Genomic DNA, 25,447 nt, shown 5'->3' on the forward strand with positions numbered 1-25,447 from the left:
GTGCTGCTGTTTCTGACTATGGTGGTGGTTTTGGTGCTTGGCCTCGCTGACTGGCACAGAAGCGTGCCTGCTAAATCTCATACATGTCGGGCTTCAAAGCGGCACGTGTGCTCGATTATGTCTCGCTTATGCGTTTGAAAAAAAGGCAGACTGAAAGACTACTGGAGGTACGCAAGCTAGAAAGAGAAAGGAATGGGTGAAATTAGCTGGTCTTGATATTCTGCAATCTGGGTTGAGCTTCTGTCAAGGTGATGATGAGCAATTGGGGGTACTTAGGGGTAATTAAATAAGGGTTATCAGCAAATTCTACGACTTACAATGACATTTTTCTGAAATTTGGATAGATTCCCAAAATGTGCAATGTTTGTCCAGAGTTTTCCAATTTTACAAATTGTCTGACTCTTTTCCCTGAAAACATTGTATGCAATTTTTCATAAAAATTTGGCAGTCTACAAACTGACTTTTTAAATTCCAATTTTTGTAAATTTAGGTTTTAGCTGTTTGACCGTGGAAGGTGGTGACTATGGCTTCAATCCGTCCCTCCGAAACTTGAGCCTCTACACAGGACAGTCTTGAGAGACTAGCAGATTGACTGAGGTCCAAAAGGACTTAGGATCCGCTTTCATCCTGAATGTTCGCCATCTGCTCGGTTGGAAAGAGAACCCACGGTGCCGGAGAAAAGTCTTTCGACTGACAGATGAGACGTAAAAAGTGTGTGCCACTCATGTGTGTACTGTAGACCGTAGTGTGTACTTATCGATCCTCAAAGCAGATCCGCTTTCTGAAACGAGATCTGTCGAATGGGGATAACAAAAATGGCCGTAATACAACGTTAGCCCTCTAAAATAACAGTGGTCTGTTTCAGGAGCACTTGACGTTATGTTTGAAAAGAGAATATTTGAGACTAGCGGCGCACATATTAACTGTTCTCTGCGTCCCCCACATGAGCATCTTACCCACCTCCACCCTGTTGTTGGTGGTGGTATTGATCCATTCATCCATGTCTGTTGGTGCTCTTTTACTATTTTCTTCCATCAGGGAGGTAAAAGACCTTCCTCATCACTAAATAATCTCTGTCATCTAAGTATGTAAATAATCTACAGTAAGTCCTCCCTTGTGGAAGGTCTTTGCAAAAGGTCTCATATAGTCCCACGGGTTGTCCCTTAAACACTCCAGGCTATCTAAGAGCCATGACTGACCCAGGAAGCAATCAGCTGCCAACAGTGCAAAGGATTTTTGCTCCCTCTGACCTCTTGACCTCCAAGAGAAACCCTAAGTCGTGCACAAACAGTAGATCGTGCCATCCTGTGCAGCTCTCAGTTAAGGAAACCACCTGGGAACAAGTATAATAAACAAACAGTGACATGCCAAGCCAAGCAGAAGAACAATTTGGTATTGTCTTTTCCCATAGAACATCGAGGAAATTGAGCTGTTGGCACCACGATGCGAGCTTTACTAGGTAACAGTTTAACATGCTTAGTTTTCATACAAGTGTAAAAAGAAGTTAAAGCTGAGGTAGTGTTTATGCGTTAGTTTCCATTGTGTATGACTTTTTCCCGAAAACTTTGGGTTGGTTTGCGAATCGTCCAGCTGTTTGGGTTATTTTCCAATACAGCCACATATTACGACGGAGAGAAAACCCATTCTTTGCCCATCTGTCTGGTACAGAAGGTTACATTTTGGTGGTGTTCAGATACCACCCCTGAAACTGCCCTTAAATCCCATAAAAATGGCACATACAAAGTATAAGATGCCAGGGGGTTGTCTGCTCTGGGAATGTCATCATCATACTGCATTATTCCTCTTTGTTGAGGTGTCAAGCGGCTATGATGTCACAGTATTTACTTAGCTGATGCAGCTGTTGTTAGCTAAGCTGCCCACACAGCCCTGTGGTGAAAAGCCGAACCTTTAGTTTTTTATGGTGGTTTTTAAAAGTCCCTAAAGCTTTCAATTGCATGTGACATTCTGATGACCACGATGGATACATCTATGGAATCAGCATTAGGTATATTTACCACATCCTCCAAACAGCTGCAGTGTTGGTTGGGAGCGAATACAACATGGCCGGGGGGGCTGAGGTAGAATTAGGCACCTGCATGAGCGCACTGTCCACCCCCACATGCCGCCCTCCTCTCAGCTGCCTCCTCTCTCTACACTATCTCCCTAGCACATTTTTGTGGATGGCCGTGGGTTTGCATTAATGCAATGTGCCAAACCAACACCAAAACACACACACGCTTTCCTATAAAGCTGCAGAGACATTTGCTCTAGCTTGCGCTACACATAATGCAGTCACCGAACAAGCAGGTCGCAGTTACCACACACACGTACGCCAATGAATGTACGCAGGAAAAACGCACAAAAGCATGGAAAACCGCGCTTGAATGGAAGTTTAATCACAGATCCACATGGCAGCCACCCACACGTGCCCCCCGATTATGCGGTATAACCAAAGGCATCCAGCAGCATTTTCAGCAGCCAAGCAAGGGGCCTCCGTCAGCGCATGAGCCAGCATGTAATCACTGGCCAACCTCACGGCAATTAGAAGTGGTTCTAATTCTTCACTGGAATAATTGCCTTCCACCGCTGCTAATAGTTTACTTTCCCCCCCTCCCCACCCTCAACAGCTGACAGACCGGGGCCCGGCTTCCCCAACACACACACGTCGTCCAATGCAGCTGTAGCTCGTCTGTCTGCATTTGAGATCAAGATGGATCCTGGGAATTGTCCTCGGTCGTGTCCCACTTGTGCCACATCAATCCCACGACTCTTGGCTGTGTATGACCGCCCTCCGCCACTCACCTTCAGGGAGTGGAAGAAATGTTCTGTTTTTATCCAATAACAGAAACTATTGTGGACGTGTGTGTGAAAAGAAGATGGTTGAAATTTTAGCTAATGAAGACTGTTCAAGCCGACGGAGAATTCCCTACTATACTCGCCTGTCACTCCCCCACCCCCACAGCCATTAATCAGAGGCTCTCCTCGGCGTCAACACAATGCCGCTATCATCGTGGACATTGTGCGACACCTTGGCTAGACAGGGCGCCTTTATCTCTGTGTAAGCTAATTAATTTACCTGACAAAGCTGGGAATATTGCAAAGTAGCGAGAGTGGGTGGAATGCAAGCACCCATTTCCATTGTGTGGTGGTTTATGTGCTTAGATGGGGGATGGGACGCCATTCTCAGGTTGCATCCATCAGTTTTCACCAGGATTTGGAACGGTAAAAGCCCCATCTGCCTTGTGTTCCTATACCACAGGTTGTGTAGGCGGCTACATAAATGGAATGATATCGCAGCAGAGCGACACTGCAATCAATTCAACAAAGACAAGGAACATGAGACTGTTTCATGTTGATATTACTTATAAATTAAACTCAAAAACAACGTTGTAATCATCGTGTTTCTTAAATTGTAGTGCCGTACCACACTGAAGCTCTTGGTACCCTGTGCAACTTGTGGCAAAAACAGATATTTGTCGTACCTTTTGTGGGTTATGGTGATGATTATTTGGAAGACATGCTATCTTACATCTAATACAGATATCCTCAAAGTTTTCCAATCATTAGATAAACGGTCAATGGCTTAGTATAGCCAATTATTGTTGCTATGTCTATGCCTCTGTCCCTGGAAAGACATTTTGCTTTATGGTGGTCATTTTTCCACCGAGCTTGCTATTTTTTATCAGATTTGTGCTTCTCAGTCCCCTAAAGGTTGGTACCAAATTTGGTGGTGATTTAGCTAAACACTCTAAAGTTAGAGTGGATATTTTGTCAAGTGCATCGAACCAAACTGTAGGATTAATACAGAGGCACAGTGGGGTGTATTTGTCAGAAAAATAATAGCACAGGCAACACAGTAGGTATACGTGTTCAGTACTTCTTCATTACCGCTCTTTTACTCAGCATCCATACACCAAACCATGACCAATAAGAGAGGAGAGCAATGTATTTATTGGTGCGTTGTGTTGGTGATCTCATCGTTGGTGTTTTTTATTTTTACCATTGGTGGAGACCAACACCACCAACTAATTCAGACCAGACAAGGCGACTTATAAGTGGTCAAAATGGTTTATCACACTCTGTTGGTTACTGTAATGGCTCCTATCACCAGTTATTCATGATGTGCGATGTTGTGTGATATAAACAAACACAGAGTCAAACTCATGCATCGGCGCACGCACGCTCGGCATATAATTAATGATAACCCCCACCTTGCATCATAGATACATAAGCCACAAATTCAAGTTAGTTGCAGTAGTAGCGCATTGTATGATGATGGCACGCGGGAATGGGCTGCAGCCTGAATGCGGTCTAGCGGTTTGAAGGCAGGACGGCAGGGGGAATAGCCCACTGTGAGTGCGTGGCAGAGTCCCCCCCCAGGTAACCAGAGCCCCTCAGCTGGATATCATCCCACCAAGGTTGAGGATTAACTCCTGCACTGTCTCTTTAACGCGAGATACATTTTATACAAGTCTAATCCCTGGTGTCAACTCTCTCCTCCTTTTGTTTTGATTGGCCTTGATGGATGTCCGCGAAGCGAGGCCGCGGGGCGCGAGGTGAAGAAATTAGTCTTTTTTTTTTTACAGTGGATAAACGTATTACCCGGGCTAATGGGAAGCGATACATCGCCTCACTTCTCGTAAATTTGCACATTGATGTTACACGAGGACAAGAGGGCTTACGATGCAGGGCACCCCCCCCCCCTTTTCCACTCCCACTCTGCACGCCAGCAGACTGTAGCTGCTGCGCTGAGGCCATGAGATAACCACTTACCATTGTGAGAAAAGACTGTCGGTTGTTTTTTTCTCTATCTCGGCCTAAAAAAATCTTCAGCAGCGGTTGCAGAAATAGTGCTGCCTCTATAATTAGATGTAAACAGTCAAACCAGACTCTCAAGATCACACTGTCCCACTGGCCTCAAGGCCTCCTGGGACACAAAATGTGTGACAAGTATTTGTGTGTATTTGCTTGCCATGCACCAGCGGGTGGATGACAGCATGTGACAATGCTCATCTCTCTGGTCTCTAAGTCTGTCTGTCCGTCCTCCTTGTGCAAACACACTCACCCCACGTCCACCAGGGGGTAGGTCAGTGGCTGTGCACGGCAAGCTGAAAGAACTAATGTTATGCAGCAACCGGGCAGACAAATGCACATCTGTTGCTGAGTAGTCAGTCATTTGCCCCACATCCTCAGGACACAAACTGCATCACCACAGAGTAGCCTAGTGGACAACTCCAACAAAAAGGCAGCGGTAGGTTCAAGGACTTGTTTGAGGGTGCTGACAAATCCACAATGCAGACTTGAAAGAATGTGGCAGTACAACAAGACATTGGGCAGAAAAAGCAGAAAGTGAAGACCAAGACGCAGCAACAAGTCCCCTTTGGATTGTGACAGCTGGTTGGAGAGTCCCAAGAGACTTATTAAAATGGAATTCCTGATGCTAAGCTTTGTTTTCTCACGAATGGCTTGACACATCCTTGAGAGGCATGCTGCATGTATATTTAATGGCATAATCTCTGCATATGTTTAATGGGAGCTGCACACCTCAGTGTTTTGGTACAATTTCACTGACACCCCCTTGTCCCGCAGTTTAGGGAGTCATAGCGGCGTGACAGTCGTCCCTCACCACTTCATGGTTCGGACAACACTCCCTCTTTTTCAGAAAATAATTTAAATGCATATTGAAGCACATTTTAAGTATCCTTGGCCTAAATTAAGCATTTTCAAACATAAAAATGGCTAAATACATTAGTTACTAATTACTAATATATCCATCCATTTTCTATACCGCTTATCTTATTAGGGTCGTGGGGGTATGCTGGAGCCTATCCCAGCTGTCTTCGGGCGAGAGGCGGGGTACATCTTGGACTGGAGAACATACAAACTCCACACAGAGATGCCCAAGCGCAGAATCGAACCCAGGTCTTCCCGATCTCCTGACTGTGTGGCCTAAGTGCCCACCACTCGTCCACTGTGCAGCCACAAAAATTATTTTTTTTTTAATAATGAATCCGGAAATTCGCCTGTCATGGTTGGGTCTGGAAGCAATTAACCGAGAGAGAACGTGGGATGATTGTACTTGAATGGATCAAGTAAAGGAGCAGAGTTGAGTAATTAAAATACAAACGGCCTTCATTAGAGCATGCACAGACCTCCGCCAAGGCCAAATCCTTATTTGGATCAGCAAGATCATTTACACTACAATACCTTACATGTCTCTGTTAAAGGTCTCCTTATGTGATGTTTGGACTAAAAGCAACAAACGTGACAAAAATTGGCGTCATGTAGGAAAAACCTCCTCTCTCTTGGACTGATGCTGCCTCTGACCCGCCCAATGTATACGACCACCACTGCACAGATGTCAGCTGTGTTTAAAAAAATAGGCTTCACTACACATTGTAAAATAATAGTCGACTTTGTCAGTCAACTGCAGAAATGGGAGCTTTAAAGCTAAAGGGATGGCCCGTCACAGCTGTAGCATCACTCTGACCTCTAGTTATTAATGATAACTGCCACTGTGCACGCCTCAAAATAAGCCCCAAATAAAAAATAATAAAAAATAAGCCTTGTATCATGAAGTGATGGTCACAGGTAAACTGCTCCAAAGCCCAAATGCTGTGGACCATTGTGAATGATCTACACCAACATCTCCTAAATCACTTTCCCAACCCCGCTACCAAATTCTGTGGATAACGGTTAAGTCGATTTGGCTTAATCCTGCAACCAAACAAACAAACAATCACGGCTCAAGAAGAAAGTGCAGCACAAACGCATGAACAACTGCTGAGATGAATCCTATGTATGCAATAAAAAAGGGATAAAATTGCTGTCCTCTAGACAAGCTCCATTAAGAGCAGGAATCCTTACTGGAATCTTTGCAGCATATGCAGCAGAGACAGACTGAGACGTTAGAGGGTTAACAATGCACCTGTCTGGGCCTCCAAACCAACCACAGGGTGCCTGGCTCTAGTCAGGGTGTCCTGGAGAGCATACACACACACACACATGCGTGCAAACCCTACGTATTGTCACTGGCCACAAATCTGCCGACAACAATGGGGTAACGGCTTTTTTTTTGTTCTTGTCCCCAAGCGATTACAATAATACATTTGAAATTAAAAAACAAGTAATCTGGATTTTCTGCATGAGCCGTTAATAAAGTCCAACAGCTGTCACACACGGGACACGAGCAGAGAGGCACAAAAACAAAAAAGAGCAAAAAGATCCAAACTGAAACTGTCTATTACTGCAAAATATTTGCTGTTTTTCTTCTGGTTTAGTTTTGGTGGTCATGGGACGATTCCTCTCACTTCCTTACGCCGAGCACAGAAATAGTGCGATGCAGGTTATGAAATCCAGCGCCTTGAAAGCTGATACAAGAGGCTACTAGCCTGTCGGCCGTTCTCCTCCATGGCTCTCCTTTGTGTTTTTGTTCGGCGTGCACGCCCCGTGCTCCAGGCAAGGGCTTTTGTGGCACCGAGCCACACGGTGTAGTGTAGTGTGGGTGGGTGGCGCACTGTTTGAAGTGCTGTCTCTGAGGCAGCGTGGCCACTCACGGGCCAAAATCCTCTCGCTTTTCACCCGCTCATGCTCCAGCTTTTACTTTGTGGAGGCAGATTTTCCCATGAGTTAATGGACAAGAAACAAAGGAGACGATTTATATAATTTATACAAGATTTTAGTGTGTAAATGGAAGATGTTATTTTTTATGACGGGGTAGTGTTTGGACCAAATAATCTCCAATAATCTCAATCTGATGAAAGGTGGAGATCCAAGAATTGTTTAGATTTTTTACACGCTTAACTCTTATTCTAGAAAATAATCATTTTTATTTACATTATATCATTATTCAATATTTACAGATTGTTAACTATCTCCACAAAATCATACATTATTGTATTTCTATTGGGCCAAAATTGGCCAAAATTCCTCCTCACCCTTGTAAGAGACTCATTGCAAGTTATTTAAAACGCTTGATTGCAATTGTTCCTGTGAAGGATAGCCCAACCATTTAATAGGTTTAGGGGGAAATCACTTCTTCAACACATCCACTTTTCCATCTGTCCATCCATTTTCTATTAATCTTGTCATCACTAGGGTCGCAGGTCATTGACTAATATTTAAATTTGTTTGATGATCTAAATGTTTAAAGCGTGAAATGCACAAAAAAGGAGACTTTTCACACTACTCTATATGTATTGTATTATTATTATTATTATTATTCACCAGTTGGCTGGGAGGTGTGTTGCATCAATTTTACTAAATCTAGTTCCTCACCCTGTAAAGGAATTTATAGCTGCCATGAATGCTAATGACAGAATCTGGAGGTATATGTTGGAATTAGGAATGTTTGGCCTTGGTGGAGGTCTGCGCTCTAAAGACGCTTCAGTGCCGATGGTAACTTGTAGCATCAGGATACGGTCATGGTGTCATTTCGGTCTTGACTTTACGGACGTGTGAACTATGTCATCTTGCAGCAATCCCAGAATCAACTTTTCTCTTCGCTGTAGTTGGAATCACTTCGGGGTGGAATGAATTTTTGGCCTGAAACCCACATTCTGTCAGCGTACTTCCCCTGCAGCTGCTTGCGGGATACAAATAGCATATTTAATGTACATTTACAAGGTGTCCCATAGAAGTGAGTGAGTGGCATTGTAGAGAGACTCATCATTCATCTTGAAAAGACCATCACCATCCAACACGCTGAGCTGGGATGTAAATGGTTTTTGGAGGGAGGGGGGTGATGCTGTTGGAGTGTGCAGCACATGCTTGGCGCCGGGATTGCTCACTTTATTATTATCATTACTACCTCTGTAATGCATGACAAGCCCGAGGTGAGGAGAGTGTTTCGATCATTGTTAGTATTTTATTCAGTTTGCTGTGTGAGGCTGTGCAGTGTGCATGAGTGCCGTCTACAGGACTGGGGTGCAACGGTATCGCCCTCAACGGAACCATTTGGGGATTTTCTGACTTGATGGAGGTGTACCACTGTAACTGCTATTGGTCAAGTTACTGAAGTGGAGGTTTTTGTTGAAAATCCCATGTTTTGAGTGGAGTTTTAAACATTTTTATTGCAAAAACACTGAAACCCTTCCTGCTGCAGTATGCATGGCATGCCAGTAGATGGCGCTTTCATTGTTTCCTGGGCAACCGCTGTAATAGGAATGCCATGCCAGCAGATGGTCCAGAAGAAGAAACAATATGCAAATGCTTTTCCACACAGACAAAATATTGCATATTATACAAATCATCATTGTTGTTAAAGACGGTCTTGTATTCGGGGTATAGTAGCTGAGTAGGAATGAGTGGGAATGGGAATCTCACCTGTTTTGTAAATGTTTGCCGAGTCTCGCAATCCGAAACTGAGTAAAATTCTGACTGGTATCGGTGACACCGATCCGTGAATTTGTGCAAATTCACCTAATGTGTCGTATTTCATATCACAGCATAAATAATGCATTTGAAATAAATCAATAAATAATGGAAATAAAAGAAAATTAATTAATAATTGTCTAATTAATTTGTTATTTATTTATTTATGTGAAACCTTAAAGTATATTGAGGTAGCACAGGGATTTACAAAAGCCAAGCTTAATACAAGGATGAAGAGTCTTGAACTATATACATATATCACTATATTGACACTTACTATGGTACCCATTATGTCATTGGATGGTCATATCACCTCATACTTCGGTACGAGGTGCAATATTGAAAAAAACAAAATAAACAACCTTAAACTGTATGATGAAAGCAGGAAGTGAACAAATGTAACAGTTACTGATTGTAAAAGTACCAGATGGAGGGGTAGGATTTAATAAGCTTTGCTTCTTCCTACTCCTTTTGGACATGTGGAACTGTGAACTGATTATGTGATGCATTCAATTGTAATCTGATGCATGTTCAAATGAAATAAAACCGTTACCATTGCCATTATATACAACAGCATAAAGAGAGGACAAAATGTAAATGAAATTGTATTCAAAACAATAAAGTCATATAATATAACAATAATGCAACAAAAATGATTAATGATTAAGAACTCTAAGAATTACAATTTTAGTCCTAATCGGCACATGACTCGGTTCACGATCATTATTTCAACAAACATTCCCTGAAATCACAAAAATATCAAAAGAGCTGGAATCTGTTATTTCAGTATCATTGTATAAATCATGTAGGAGAGAATGTTTTTTTATTTGCTTTTCTGACAAATTTCACATACACGTTACAATGTCCTTCTCTTTAACTCTTTCAATACCAAAGATGAATTTATACATTTTTTTAAACCCGAATGCCCAATCCCAAAGAAGTATGTTTACGTGTTTTACGAGAGGTAAAAAGAGGTGAGGCAAATGCACAGTTCAGTTCAAAGGAAGATGTCACTGTTCGAGCAGTTTTAAGTATATTAAAAGAGGTCAGCATGTATATGTATTTGGCATGTAAAAACACACAGCATAGAGGAAGTTCCAGGTTAGGCATTGTAGGGAAATTTTAACACATGCACACACATGATTTTGTTCCAAATGTGAAAATCGTTCAAGGTGTTATAATTCTGAATAAATAGTTATTTTGATGCATATTTTTTGTGTTTTGGATGTTTTGGTATAGTTGTTTCAATATTTGAGAGTTGTCACCAAAGCAAAAAATGATTGCGTCAAAGTGAAAGTTATGCTTGAAATGTGTCCCTATTTTGTTGAGAACTGATATTTTGCTGAAATATACCTATGTTTTATTGTTGATTAAAGACAAGAGTCGAATCTTTCTTTTGGTAGGTTCTATGATTATCGCCCGCCATTGGACACAATATTCTGTGTGCCATGAAAAATCAGGCAAAATCATCAAAAATGGCTGGTAAGGGGTTGAATTTCGGAAAATGAATGTATGCATGCCAGACCAATAACTTGGTAAGGAAACGCGTCACTCCTTGTCCTTACAGACAAAAAAGTCTCTTAAAACTTTCTTAGAGGATCGCAAATGCTACTACAGCGTGGTGTTGCAGCGTTTTCAGCGTTTGCATGGAAACTGTAACACTTTTGTTTGCAAAAACCTCCCCTTTAAGACCTGCTTTCAAGGCCAAATGTGTGTCATCTCACAGGAACGACTCCTAAGAAGACTACCTTGTTTCAAACAACCTTCACCCACTGACTTGATTCTTTTTCAAGGCCCTGCTCATAAGCAGCCCTTTGCTAATCCTACCACACACCTGTGTTTGTCTTTGAAGCGTCCTCTTAACATCCACAGACCCACGGGATCTTTCAGCAATGAGACGTTCAATAAAAGTCCCTGTAAAGTTATTTATTCCCCCTGGGGTAAAAAAAAAAAGGGAGAGAGAAAGACAGAGACTGAGATGGCAGACAGCCATGCTAACCTTTGAAGGGGGAAGCTGCTCGGACTTCCAGCTATAGGACATAAAAAGTGGGAGAATGACAGGGACATCCTACAAGAGAACAATAAAGGGGGTGGACGGGACTGTTTTTTTTATCTTTTAACAGCAGCCGTAAAACACACAAAGCTGGGGCATGCAACAATGGTCTGGGGTATAAGGGAGAAGAAGCAGGAAGACCAGCACTTCCCTGACACCAGGGTCTTCCTGCTCCAAGAGGGGACAACTTGTGGAAAGGGAAGTGAGGGGAGATGCAAAGGAAGTGGAACTAAAGCGTGCAAGATGACACACATATGACCTTTGGAGTGTTTAGAGCAGATCCTGAACCCCCCTCAGCCCCTCAAACCCCCCAAGCTCACCCCTCCTCGTACAGCTGCTTTCACACAAGCACACCTCGGGCCGGAGCGGGACGATTGGAACAATATGGCTGAAAGATGACCCCCACCCCACCCCGCCACCCTCGTAAAGACCGGCAGTAAAGACCACTCCAGTGTAGTCTGCTGCTTTGACACCGTCCCTGCGTCCTGGCATCGGCATCCCGCCCCCATAGTGAAGCTGTGAACTGTCCCCTCAAGTCAACAGAAGATAGCGTTACTGCTTGGACAGCCTTGTCAATGGACTCTCTGTATTAAGGTGCATTAAGTGACTTTACAGCTCGCTGTCTGATGCCATCAGTCAGCACAAACCCCAAATTTATGGCGCCACCTATGGGACATGTAATACGTATCATCAAAGTTTTATGATTCTTTTTATGATTTCTTTTTGATTGGTAACATAGTAAATATCAAATTAATGAATTAGTAGTAAGTTATAATACACTATATATAATACACTATTTGCTTTGTTAACTGTGATGTTTTCTTCAAATAGCTTAGCATATATCAATCAAATGCCGGGAAGAATATCAATGTGGCTCCTCAAATCCTTTGAATTTTGTTGCATGCTGTCCTTGATGGAAAGCGTTTGGACACCCCTGCAGGAGACAAATGGTCAATGACTGGCCCATTGGTTGTCCATCGTGGATGCCGGTGCAAAGACGTTCATTTTGGTGGCTGCCAACCTTGCTTAAATTTTGACATGTGCTTCCCAGTCCCCGAATGGTGTGATTAGCAAATTTGAGCTAAACGCCACAAGTTATAGCGGTTGCATTGAGCTGTGTGAGAAATTACAAGCCAATCCAACTCATGGGGTTTCACAACAGCATCATCGTGTGGTGTATTTTTGATGAAAACAATAGCGCAGGTAACAGTTTTTTTTACCTGAAGAGTTGCACTTTGGGGTGTTCTAATTTTTTTGAATGTAAAATATATGTGATTGTTTATGTATCGACTTCTGGTGTCGTTTTATGATACTTCAAACAGTACAAAAGAGACAAAATAGGGTTTAGTCCAATGGAAATATTTAAGTAAACAAATGTTACAAAGATGAGTGCACAGCACTTGGTATTAATTCTAATGTCACCTCATATTTTATTTAGCTGATGCGTGTCATAAATAATACAAGCTGCCAACTCTGAATACAATAAAGACACACCAATAAGTATTCCAATAAAAAGGTAATATTTTGATGGTATATATGTATACTGTGTACTGTATATGTACAGCATTGTTCCCAGCTGTTGGGTAATAAATCAGTGGTACAGTGCCACAAAATGTCAATACTCCAAGTTACTTGTCAATGCTGGCGCGTGCACCGTCAACACATTTGCACCCCAACGCTTTGAAGGCCAACACAGAAGGAGGGAGACTCCCCTCCCAAGCCCCCACCCATTGGTGCACTGTAACCCATACAACCCCTGCACACCCCATGCTAGGCCATTGCATCAATGTGACACTAATCAATGCAACACAAAAGTGACAAAAATCTCATTTCACATTCCAGCTGCAGAGCCTATATATGAATACCTGACATTTGTATTTGGTTAAGATGGGGGGGGCTTCAACTGCAGCTTGCATGGGGAATAAATTAGGTGAAAATTTTGTATGTAAAAGATAGAAGCAAAAATATGTCTGATTTATTAGCTACTGTTCAAGCAGTGAAGCTGTCAACAGCCACTCCCTGCAAGCATTGATGAAAAATAATCATAAAAATGATCATTACTTTTGTTTTGCGCCAAGTATGAAGAGCAGTTATTATTTTTTATTATCGTTCATGCTTTGATATGAATGCTGCAGCAGTGACAGCGAGAGGAACGTTTGTTGACCAACCTGAGTGCGGAGCCATTGGTATGTGTGAGGGGTAGTATTTCCCCGGCGGGAAGTGACCGGCGTGCTGCACGGAGCTGTGGCCGGAGGGGGCGATCCGAGAGGTGGCTCTGTGCACCAGGGCGCCTCGCTCTGACAGGAGATGGGCCGGAGCTGCGAAATCCCGTCCTTCCATTCCCAAGAATAATCCGAAATCCGGGTGGAGGCGGGGTGGGTGGGGAGGGGGGGATCAAATGCAGCCCATATATGATGATAATAATAATAATCCTTTCCTTTTCGGATCTATGTGTTGCAATCAGTCGTTTGCGGGCTTGTGCAGCCAAAAGCGTCGATCCGGATCATCTTTTCTAGAAATAAGAGAAAAAGATTTATGCATATAAAAAAAAGAAAGCATCGTCATTAGATCGTCGTCTCTTTTTTTTTTTTTTATTTTTTTTGCTGTTGCAGCCTGTGACAAATAAGCGAGCGGTGATCCTATTGATCAGCCCAGCTCCTGCATGGACCCCACGGACAAGCCCCACTCCACTGCACCGTCCTCTTTAACACTGCAGCTGTCAGTCACTCCTTATGGAATTTTAAAAATAATACACACTTCGCGTCTTTTTGCTTGCTGCTCCTCCTATTGTTTCTATTGTTGGCTTTTTTTTCTGCACATTTCTGCACCCTCATGCAAACAGCATTCTATTTGGCCTTGTAGCTACATGGAAAGAGGACGCATGGCATTTAAATTCGTTGACAATGATGCGTCATCAGTGTCAGTGTGTGTGTGTGTGTGTGTGTGTGTGTGCATGCATTAATACACTCATCACATGACCTATTTCATGAAATTACATTATTATTATTGCACATTCTCCCTGCCAAGAGATATAATATCATTATTATGATTTCAATGTGTGTCCATTTTTTGCCTTTACAGAAAAAACAGCAATAAATTCGAATTTGGGACTTGCCCACAGCAGGTAGGCAAAATTACTATAAACTGAATATAAATGCAAATATTCATCAATGCATTTCCCAGTCTTTTTTGTATATGTTCACCAACCCACCCCCTCCATAGAACGCCATACATGACACACACAGCCACACTGTGTGTGTGTGTGTGTGTGTGTGTGTGTGTGTGTGTGTGTGTGTGTGTGTGTGTGCAGCTTTCTTTTCATGCACAACAATAAAATCTCCCACCTGGTAGAAAACGTGATCACGTGCAGTTTAGCGGGCTACTGTTCCTTCACATCATTGCTATGTATGCTAAGAGTTGGAAAAACAAAGCTACTGACAGCTGAGATTGTAAGGACGGAGAGGGAGAAAGAGGAGAAGGAGGAGGTGGGGGACTCCTTCGAGGCGAATGGCCGCCCGTCAGCTGCCTTTGTCTCGGCTTTGCAGGCAGCCATTACCCCGCCATTCTGGTGCATTCGCCGTGTCGTTGCAAACTGTTATTTAATGCATCATTAGAAAGCGGAAAAAGCCGGCGTATAAAACGAAAATACACACGTTTCGTGATTTGATAAACGATTGATTAATTTTCACATTCAAAATCGTCGAATGCTTCTCGAAATTGTTTAAAATAAACGATTCACGCCCCAATTCCTTCGTGTAATTTATGAAATTAATTGACGTCAAATTCAGGCAAAAGGAGAGCAGAAAATGGTCTATCAAAAATAAAATTGCGCTTTTAACGCTCGGATCGGGCTGCGAAAACAGGCGAGCCTTCGCTGACGAAGACGGCCGGGAGGGAGTGCACCTCGGCCGGGGAGAGTTGGCAGCGTGAGTCGGCCTTCTCTTTGGCTCCCCCATCAGAGTAGAACCAAAATCAATGAACAAATCTGTATTTTTACAAATGTATGTTTAAACGCTTTGAGGTCAGATGTTTGCAAATGAATCGCAATGATTCAATTGTGAATATTTAATAACAAAGCAACAATATGCAGTAGATAATTAAATACTGCCACCAAATATCACAAAAATGTCAATTTGAACCAATCAAGGAATAGATCTTCACCTCTTTGCATTAATTAATATTTTTCATGTAAAGCACATACATCCTGTTTATTTTTAATAGCAATAACACACATTTCAAATACAGCATTTTATACTATTATTGTTATTTTCGTTATTTTATATTACAAAACAACTAGTATGTTTTTACATTATTATTCGACGCATGTTAAGGTAGAATATAATATAAATAATATAAAACGGCTACTTACTGGCATGTTAAATCCTTGCATGAGAATGAATTAAAAGAGGAGAAAACACTGCAAGTGGAGGTGCAAGGAAGAGTGCGACGCCCATTTAAAAAGAGTGTAAATGCTCAAATGGAGTGACTGGCGGTGTGAGCTCCTACAGTATCTCCATGAGAGCTGCCTCATAGTCGGGATGCAGCCGGACTGACGCTTCCGGCCTGGCTCGATCGCGCCTCCGACCTTCCAGCAGCGGTTTTTCTCTCCGGGTGCAACTGCGAGCATCGCGCCCGCTCGGAGAGTAAACACGCCTTCCCATTGGTGGGATACCTGCATGCTAATGAGCTCCTGCTGCCCGCTGGGGAACAAGGAGGCTTGTGATTGGCGGGTACCGCAGACCAATGGTGCGTTTACTGGCCTCTCGACACAAGAGAGAAGCGGCAGATTTAAAGCGCTGGATGCTTTTGTAATCCTTCACAATGGAGGTCCATGCAGAAGACTCCGGTGTACCACGCCTGCTTTTTAAAGCTCAAGTTTCCTTTCTATCTCCTAGCAATCATCGGCTCCATAATATTGGACTTATTCTACAAAACGATCAGACACAGACAAAAGGGCTAGCCTGAGCTAGCATGTTTGTTGTTGTTTTTTTTATCCGACAACCATTTGTTTACATGACATGATGACTTTCCTGTGTGTCTGGGTATTTCACAATGCCGGGCCCAAGATGTGGAATTTACACATCTGACACTCAGTTGTCCGGCTCTGTTGTGTTCATAGCAATTGACCAATAAGTATTTTATATGACACACCTGATGCTAACATCATTTCCTGGCCTCTGTGTAAGAATTGCAGGCATATCTGTGATTTGGCAGCATTGCTGTGTGAAACAGGCTCTAGATTATCCTTATCCTCACCAAAATGTGTTGTCCTCTATAAGATAAGTGATAAAGAGTTATGTTTCAGACACCTAACATCCAATCAAATAGAACTTATGTCACCCTCATCCACTTTGTATTGCACCTGGCTATTGCTATGATTTACAGGGATCCTTCCTTTATCGCAGTTAATTGCTTCCAGATCCAGCAGTGATAAGTGAATTTCCGTGAAGTAGGAATATGAAATATTTTTGGAGTTAGCTGACCTTCTAAATGCAGTTTTTAACATTATTTGAGCCCTCTAGACACAAACTAACACCCAAATAGTCACTTTACACTTGTATTGCCCAATATAGTGGACATAATAAGAGTAAATATGCCATTTAATATATAAATAAAACTCGTGTGTTGCTATAAAAAGGTGTTATTGGAGCATGAACTGACGCAAGGGCTTTAAAGCTTGGTGTGGGTAACTGCAGCTACACTATCTTGTGTTTTTATTAGGCATTATTATGCCTGTTGAGCAATTCAAACCTGCAATAAAAGCCTGTTGTTCCGGCAATCAAGTTTAGTGATTATGAGTAACATTACTGACACTTAGTGGCAAGTGTAGACTGTGTCTTTTAAACGGGACCTATTATCCTAATTTTTCAGCCCTTTGTATTGAGTGTGGACTCCTACAGAGCAGCTACACACGATAACCAGCACACAAAGCTTTACAGTGCTTCCAGAATCTGCACCTATTCAGCTGTATTTTTTTGGATTTCGTGGTTACCGCAAAAATGGTCTGTTTTAATATAGTCCACCCATGGCCCGCCTCCATGCATGCCCACTCAGCTTTGATTGGGCACGCTAGGAAGTGCATAAAAGGACTTTGGGTTAACATTTTAACATTTTAATTCTCCTACAATACGTAACTATCTGCACGCTACACTCCTCCACACTCTCTCACTTCCTCCTTCCTGCCATGTGTTTTTTCAGTCCACACGGTCTCTGCCGAGCTTTTGTCAAACGCACTTCTGTCACCTTGTGGCTGTTTTTATGACTTCAAATTGCTCTGAGGTCAAATCCATTCGTGTGGAGTTGCATCATCACCTCTTTTTCTCTCCTCCTGAAAAAAAACCCACAAAAGACATAAACTACATATTTTTGAAAAACCACAATAGAGTGAAGTTGCAGAATTTGAAATGCAAAGTGGGGAGGGATGACCCTATTGTGATAGTCTCTGGTTCATTTCAAGTGAAAGCATCTTTCCGCATTAACACTCTTTTTTTTAAGGGGATGTATAGTCTGCAGCGGGTCTCGAACGTGCAACAAAACAGTCCCTAAGGCCAAGACTGAACTAGTGCTCCAATTAATGACTACTATTACGGCAACATAGCTTCGTGTAGTGTTTACATCCCATTGCACATGACTTTTATAGAGGATGCTGAGAATTGCAGTCAGTTTAAAAAGCAACATTTACTGCGGCTATAGGTAGCAATCACCTTACGTAATGCAAGCAAAACCAGGTGTAGTTCCTTCTATTGAAAACAATCTTTTACTTATCTTGAAAACAAGATGGAATAAAAGTGTTTTTGACTTTTTATGACATGCTGTACATTGTAGCTCAAAGTCAGCCAACGTAAGCACAGGGGAGACTCAAAGTAAGCAATATTTACAAATTAGTACTATTTAACTAACGATATAAAAATATTAGGTGATACATTTTCAGCCGTTTTCCCAGCCCAAATTTCCTACAATTTAGCACATTAATAGCTTACATTTACCAGGTTGTCTAAAACGTTTTTTTTTGTAAGCCATTGGAGACTTTGTAAAAACATTTTTCTTACCGCCCCAACACCCCCTGCAACTGTACAATGAATCACACACGTTTTATTAGACTGGATGCAGATTATTGCATGATGCTGAATATTTACAAATGAAGCCCTTGTGTGTCTACGCTCCTGATTGGCTGGAAGGACGCCAGAGTATTGTCAGTCACTGAGTGTAAACAAGGCTGTGATTGGCTGATGGCCAGTCCGCATTGGACTGCCTGGAAAAAAAGGCAATAACTGTCCATGCAGTTTCAAGGCGTCCCCGGTTTAGATGATGAAAGGGGATAAGAGGAGGCGGTGTCAAGGCGCCCCCCTTAAAGGCGGACCCCCGTTGGCCCTGAAGCCAAATGAGTCAAGCGTGAATCAAAGGGAATACTGCAGAGAGAGGGGGAATTGTAGGTTGGATATTAGCAATAATGGAGGTTTTCTTGCAGTCAATTTGGAAAGGCAAGGAAACAATTGTACAATGGATTGTCCCATCATTGACGCTGTTTTTTTTAAAAATGAAGACAATGTGCATGGATGCCTTTCTGCATGTTAGCGTGCGGCTGCAGGAGGTTTGTCGCAGTGGGCTCTTGCGGTAGAATGACTTCCTCCCCCTTCCTCCTTCAGTAATTTCCTCCAAGTAAATAATTTGACTTTAGCATATTTGCGGTTTGGGACGAGGCTGCAAAGTGTTTGCACGGTTGCTGAAGGATGGTCAAAAAACGATGCAGAGGACATATGCTGCAGCCAGAATTGTGTGTGTGCGTGCGTGTGTATGGCATTATTTGCTGCATGCATCATCGACCTTGTAGGCATTAAACTAACCTTCTAATATTTTCGGATGTGTTGCTATGTAGCACATATAGTCAGAACATTTATGTATTTAAATGTGTTGTTTTTGTATTTGCATTCGGGTTTCAGCTCATATTTTACATGCAATAAAATCAGTCAAATTTTAAAATACATATTTTGATCACTCATGCATACTACAAAATATTCGACATGTAATCTTTTTCATATTTATTTAATATGTGTATTTGTGACATTGTTAGTGCATGCCTCTTTTAAATATCCTGTTGCAAATATACATGTTAATTCATTTATTGCAATGCACATGTTTCCCATTTTATCCTAACTGTAGATAATTAATTATGCATGCAACATTACAGCCAAATACAAAAATATTGTTTCTATATGTGTCAATTGATGTAACCTTGACATGTGCAGTAATGGTATTAATCCAATTCTAGTTCAGTGTGGAAAAATAGAATTAAATAAAGAGATCAGTAGCATAACACACACACACACATACACACACAAAAGACCAGTTTTTCAGAGGGATTGTCCTTGCTCAATGAAGCGCTGATGATTGACAGCTACTGCTCCCGGCCACATCTACAGGACAAGGCTTGTTGATATTAAGACTAAGTCTTATAGTCTTATGCCGTTATATCATCTAAATCACTAAATTCCACAACAAATATACAATAAATACTATAAGATTATCAGTTTGAGATGAAAGTGGCACATTTTTATCACAACATTGTTACAAAATCATGTATTTGCAATGCGATAATGTAATAAAAAGCACACAATGGATGGCACACCCTAGAAGCATGTGGATGCCTCCAAAAATCAATAATATAATATAATATACATTTGTCCTTTTTTGTTCTTCTCCTGTTGACATTTATCTACAATGCTATAGATCTTATCATTAAAACTAGCTGGCCCACATTCCTTCAACTGTCTTCCGTAACCCGGAGAACCTGACGTCATTTTTCTTTCCCTTCCAAATCCCCCCATTCCCATTTGTCTCCTCCCGGGCCCAAAGAACGGTGATCTTGTCAACAGGTTTTTCCTTTTGACACGAGCTGCATTTTAATTTCTGTTGGGGGCAAAAAGGGATTCCCAAAGATGAAACATATCAAGTGTAGTGTCCTTTTCAAGGTGACGCAGTCCTGCTAACATTGAAGACAGAGTAGAATATCATGTCAACGGTGTTAGCCATGTTTCTGTCGGGCTACAGTATGTCTACATGGGGCCATACTACGTATATACATTAAAGCTGGATATGCTTTAGAGTAAATTGGCGACTCCAAATTGTCCATAGGTATGAATGTGAGTGGGAATGGTTGTTTGTCTATATGTGCCCTGTGATTGGCTGGTGACCAGTCCAGAGTGTACCCCGCCTCTCACCCGAAGACAGCTGGGATAGGCTCCAGCACCCCCTGCGACCCTCGTGAGGATAAGCGGTAGAAAAGAATGAATGCTTTAGAGCAGTCAGTGTACAGCAGTATAGATGTTCTGTGCACATAAAATAAGAGCCATTATGGTCTAAATAGCTGCATGGCAACACAAGTACACATAACATGTTTAAATGGTGTCCTAAATGTGAAGATTTAGTGTGAAGGCTATCCAGCATTGGGTATGAAATTCAGGTTGTCACTCCTCCACTCCTTTATGATGACGTGACTGGTGGAGCCGGTGGATGTTAGTTAAACATCTTACGTTCCTCCACCCTCCTTCCGTCTGCTTGAGGATGCCCTACAGGTGCTCATTTGGGTTCAAGTCTGGAGGAGACTTACTTGGCCAATCCATCATCCTGTCATCTTGTCATCTTGGAGGTGTGTTTGAGATCGCAATCATGTTGGTTTCCCCTCCGGGATAGGGTAGGGGTTGGGGGGGATATCCTGCTCTGCTTCATAATGTCACAGTACATGTTGGAATTTATGCTTTGTCTCAGTGAACCGCAGCTCCCTCCAGAGGTGGTAGCACTCGTGCGTGCTACCGTCATAATGCTTGACATAATTATCGAGCTAGTTTGACAATATTGTAACAATAGTGTGTTGAGTCATTTTCAGTGCATAGTAAATGTATACTGCTATGCAAGCTGTACACTGACTACTCTAAAGTATGTTATTTCTATAGTATAGTCCCTTGAGAATAGGAACTGTCATACTAATAGAATGGATTCACGTTTGTGAGTGTCACAAATGCTATTTTGCATACCAACATGTCAGAAAAGGACCTTTTCTCATGAGAAAAATGTTTCTTTTTCATTCTTGGTGTCACTTCATGCAAGTGAGATTGATGCCTGTTGCCTCAAACGGCATCACACACAAGTCATAATGTTCCCTGATGAAGAAGTCTTGTGATGATGAAGTCCACACTGCCGCTGAGGGCATCGCTAGCAACAAGCACAACATTGTACCTCCGCCGTTTAACTCACCATCCAACTTGTTAGCCCACATCTGCAGCAGGGAACGGGTGCTAGGGGACACTGTGTGGGGAGGGGTGGGGGGATTCAGCAGGATGCGCCTGTGGTCATGTGACCAGGAGGACTCTGGCCATTAAAAAGCCCTTCTTTGACAGAAGAAAAGGGGGTTTGTTCTGGGAAGGAATTCTCAAGCTGCCCCAGCTGCAGGTTTAGGAAGCAATGCACGAGCAGCGCTACTCTCCAGACACAGACCTGATATCCCCCCCCAATCCTCGTCTGTGGCACTTTGACCTTCACCCCGCAGTATTTCAGGCAACCTCTCACCACACCCTAAAATGCCTGTTAGGCCTGATTTTCTTATTCTCTCTCAGTGAGACAAACAGAACCAGAGGATTTTCCTTGGGGGTGAGAAGGTGCAAACGAAGGAATTAGGAATGCTGAGATACTTGAAAAAAAAAGAAACTAATTCTAAGCTACAGACTGTCCCATTTATCAATATCCGGCATTCATTTTTTCAATATACAGTGCTTTTAGGGGCCGAAAGGGGGCCACACAGTCAGGAGATGAGGAAGATCTTGGTTTGATTCTCCGCTTGGGCAGCTCTTTGTGGAGTTTGCATGTTTGCATTTTGCACTGCGATAAGTGAATTTCTGTGAAGTAGGATTCTTTATTTATAAATGTAATATTTTCATAATATAGAGAACCTGTTACTGGCCTTCTACAGTTCTACAGTTTTTAACGTTATTACAGCCCTCCAGACATGAAATAACACACCTACGGTCATCTTTACACTCCCATTACCCATCCCTTCATTTCCTATGATCAGTCAGTCTGGAAAAGGTTACAAAGTCATTTCTAAAGCTTTGGGACTCCAGCAAACCACAGTGAGAGCCCACCCATTCATTTTCAATGTCACTTATCCTCACTGTGGTCGCTTGGACTAGCCTGGACTGGTCGCCAGCCAATCACAGGGCACCTATAGACAAACAACCATTCACACTCACATTCATACCTATGGACAATTTGGAGTCACACCCAGTGGCCATTGTCCAATCAATGTAACGTAAGGTCGGATAGTCAGCCTTTTTATCTGAAATAGACAGTTCAACACTTCCTAGTTCCTTTTTTTAATGGACTTATGGCCTAATAGCTAGCACTAACACAGCATAGAGAAGATCACTACCCTCTACAGCAGCTCAGAACTACGCATACACCCATCGCCATAGTAACATTCCAGACACCAAGTGACCAGTGTGGAACTCTACATATTACGTCTTTAAATGTGTCTTCTGAATGCCTTTGTGTTGTTGTTTTGTTTTCCTATTTTGTTGTATTGTCATCAATTTATCAATTGTTATGCTTAAAAATGCGTCACGTAGACCAAGAATATGTAACATAGGCTTAAATATGCATTTTTTTGTACCATGAAAAAGCAATATTTCATGCATTTATCTGAATGTATTTTTTTTACTAATTTGTATTTGTGTGTCTTATCTATTTTTTGTATTCATTTTAAACTCTCCCCTTTTGACAACGGTAACATGTTAAACGCAGGAAGTGGACAAACCTGTCAGGGATCAGACAGAACGAGGACCACACGAGCGTCACAGTTCAAGATGTTTATTGAAGCTCCAGCAGAGATCAGGAACGAGTCTTTATTCGGCAGAGGCACAGGCAGGGGTCAGGCGGAGATCGTGGTCAGGGCAGGTCAGGTCGTTGTGGCAGGTGGTCAGGACAAGGCAAAGGTACCGGCAGGGGTCAGGCGGAGATCGTGGTCAGGGCAGGTCAGGTTCTGGTTCTGGAGTCAGAGTCGAGCTGTGGGCTGAAACAGAGAGCAGAGCTTCGTGCAGGCTTGCAGACGATCCGACAAGAGGCACTGAGTGGGGGAGGCTTATGTAGAGCAGGCAGGGCAGGTAATCATTGGCTGCAGGTGTGCAGAGTGTGGGTTGGAGGGAGCTGGGTGTGGGGTTGGCTGGCCAGGCAAAACAGAGGGAGAGACTCACCAGGAGGAAAATAGCATGGGGAGAATGGATCATGACAGAACCCCCCCCTCAAGGGACGGCTCCTGAAGTCCCCAAAGCTGGTGGTGTGCTAGAATTCCTCTGACAGGTCAGAGTCGGCTGCAGACTATTGGGGTTCAGGTGGTCTTGGCTGGGTGGCCTGGCGAGGTGGGCGGCCCCGTCGAACGGCAGGCTGGTCAGGATGCTGCTGATGGAATTCTCTAATGAGAGTTCGGTCCAGGATCCTGTTCGATGGCACCCAGCTCCTCTCCTCTGGACCGTAGCCCTCCCAATCGACGAGGTAGTGAATGCCTCGACCCCATCGTCTGGAGCGGAGCAAGCGCCGGACGGTGTAGACAGGATCTCCATTGATGAGACGAGGAGGAGGGGGAGCAGGTGTCGGGCGGACCAGTGGACTCTCCTGGAAAGGTTTCACTCTAGAAACATGGAAAGTTGGGTGTACCTTCATGGATCGGGGAAGTTTAAGTCGGACTGCCGACGGACTGATGACCCTTTGGATGGGGAAGGGACCAAGGTAGCGAGGAGCCAGCTTCTTCGACTCCACCCGAAGAGGCAGATCCTTGGCCATCAGCCACACCGGTATGTTGGTGCTGGGGCTCTCCTGCGGTTGGCACTGGTGGTATAGCTGCTGACCGACTTGAGGAGTGTAGCACGGGCTCGGGACCAGGTTCGGCGGCATCTGCGTGCATTGGCCTGGGCAGATGGACAGGTGGCCTCTTCTTCCTGACTGGAAAACACAGGTGGCTGGTAGCCATAGACACACATGAAGGGTGACATGCCAGTAGCAGAAGAGATGAGGGAGTTATGGGCATATTCGATCCATGTCAACTGTTGTGTCCAGGCTTGAGGTTTGCGAGAGGCCATGCACCTCAGTGCTTTTCCTAGCTCCTGATTAGCCCTCTCAGATTGGCCGTTAGATTGGGGGTGGAAACCAGAGGTTAGGCTCACAGTAGCTCCTAGGAGATGGCAGAACTCCTTCCAGAAAGTGGAGGTGAATTGTGGCCCTCGGTCTGAGACAACGTCTCTTGGCAATCCATGAATGCGAAAAACATGGTCAATGACCAACTGTGCAGTCTCTTTGGCAGATGGTAATTTAGGTAGCGGAATGAAGTGTGCCATTTTACTGAATCTGTCAACAACTGTAAGAATGACTGTCATACTGTTAGATGCAGGCAGGCCTGTGACAAAATCCAAAGAGACATGGGACCAGGGACGAGTGGGCACAGGCAGAGGCTGGAGTAGTCCGGCAGGAGGCTGGTTGGTGGACTTGTTTTGGTTGCAGGTTGGACACGCTCGCACAAATTCTTTGACATCCCTCTTCATAGAAGGCCACCAGAAGCGCTGAGCGAGGAGATGGTTGGTGCGAGCGGAGCCAGGGTGGCAGGCAAAACGGGAGTCATGACCCCATTGTATGACCTGGGATCGAAGATTTTCCGGGACAAAGAGCAGGCCGTCAGGGCACGCACTAGGACCGGGCTGATCTTGGAGGGCCTGTCGAACCTGTTCCTCCACCTCCCAGGTCAGGACTGCTACCATGCAGGGATCAGGCAGGATTGGGGCAGGCTCTGTGGAATGTGTGTCATCAATCTGGAACTGGCGGGAAAGAGCATCTGGTTTGGTGTTACGTGAACCAGGACGATATGACAGAGTGAAGTTAAAACGGGTGAAGAATAAAGCCCAGCGGGACTGCCTTGGGTTCAGCCGTTTAGCAGAGCGGATGTACTCCAGATTTTTGTGATCGGTCCATACCAGGAATGGGACT

General features: G+C 43.4%; 1 protein-coding gene across 4 annotated transcripts in view; it reads right to left on the reverse strand.

The window, feature by feature from the left end:
* The window catches only part of bahcc1a (BAH domain and coiled-coil containing 1a), a 66,884-nt gene extending 50,855 nt beyond the window's left edge, over positions 1 to 16,029 (reverse strand). For all 4 annotated transcript variants that reach the window (XM_058048128.2, XM_058048127.2, XM_058048129.2 and 1 more), the window contains exons 1-2: positions 15,795 to 16,029; positions 13,594 to 13,937 (exon numbers count right to left, since the gene is read on the reverse strand). In XM_058048128.2, the coding sequence (XP_057904111.2) occupies positions 13,594 to 13,765 (172 nt within the window). In that variant the 5' untranslated portion in view covers positions 13,766 to 13,937; positions 15,795 to 16,029. The remainder of the gene's footprint in view (positions 1 to 13,593; positions 13,938 to 15,794) is intronic.
* Positions 16,030 to 25,447: the final 9,418 nt, after the last annotated feature.

This window comes from Doryrhamphus excisus, linkage group LG16 (genome assembly GCF_037039965.1).
Source record: "Doryrhamphus excisus strain RoL-2023G ecotype Guam linkage group LG16, RoL_Dexc_Guam_v1.1, whole genome shotgun sequence".
Taxonomy (NCBI): Eukaryota; Metazoa; Chordata; class Actinopteri; order Syngnathiformes; family Syngnathidae; genus Doryrhamphus; species Doryrhamphus excisus.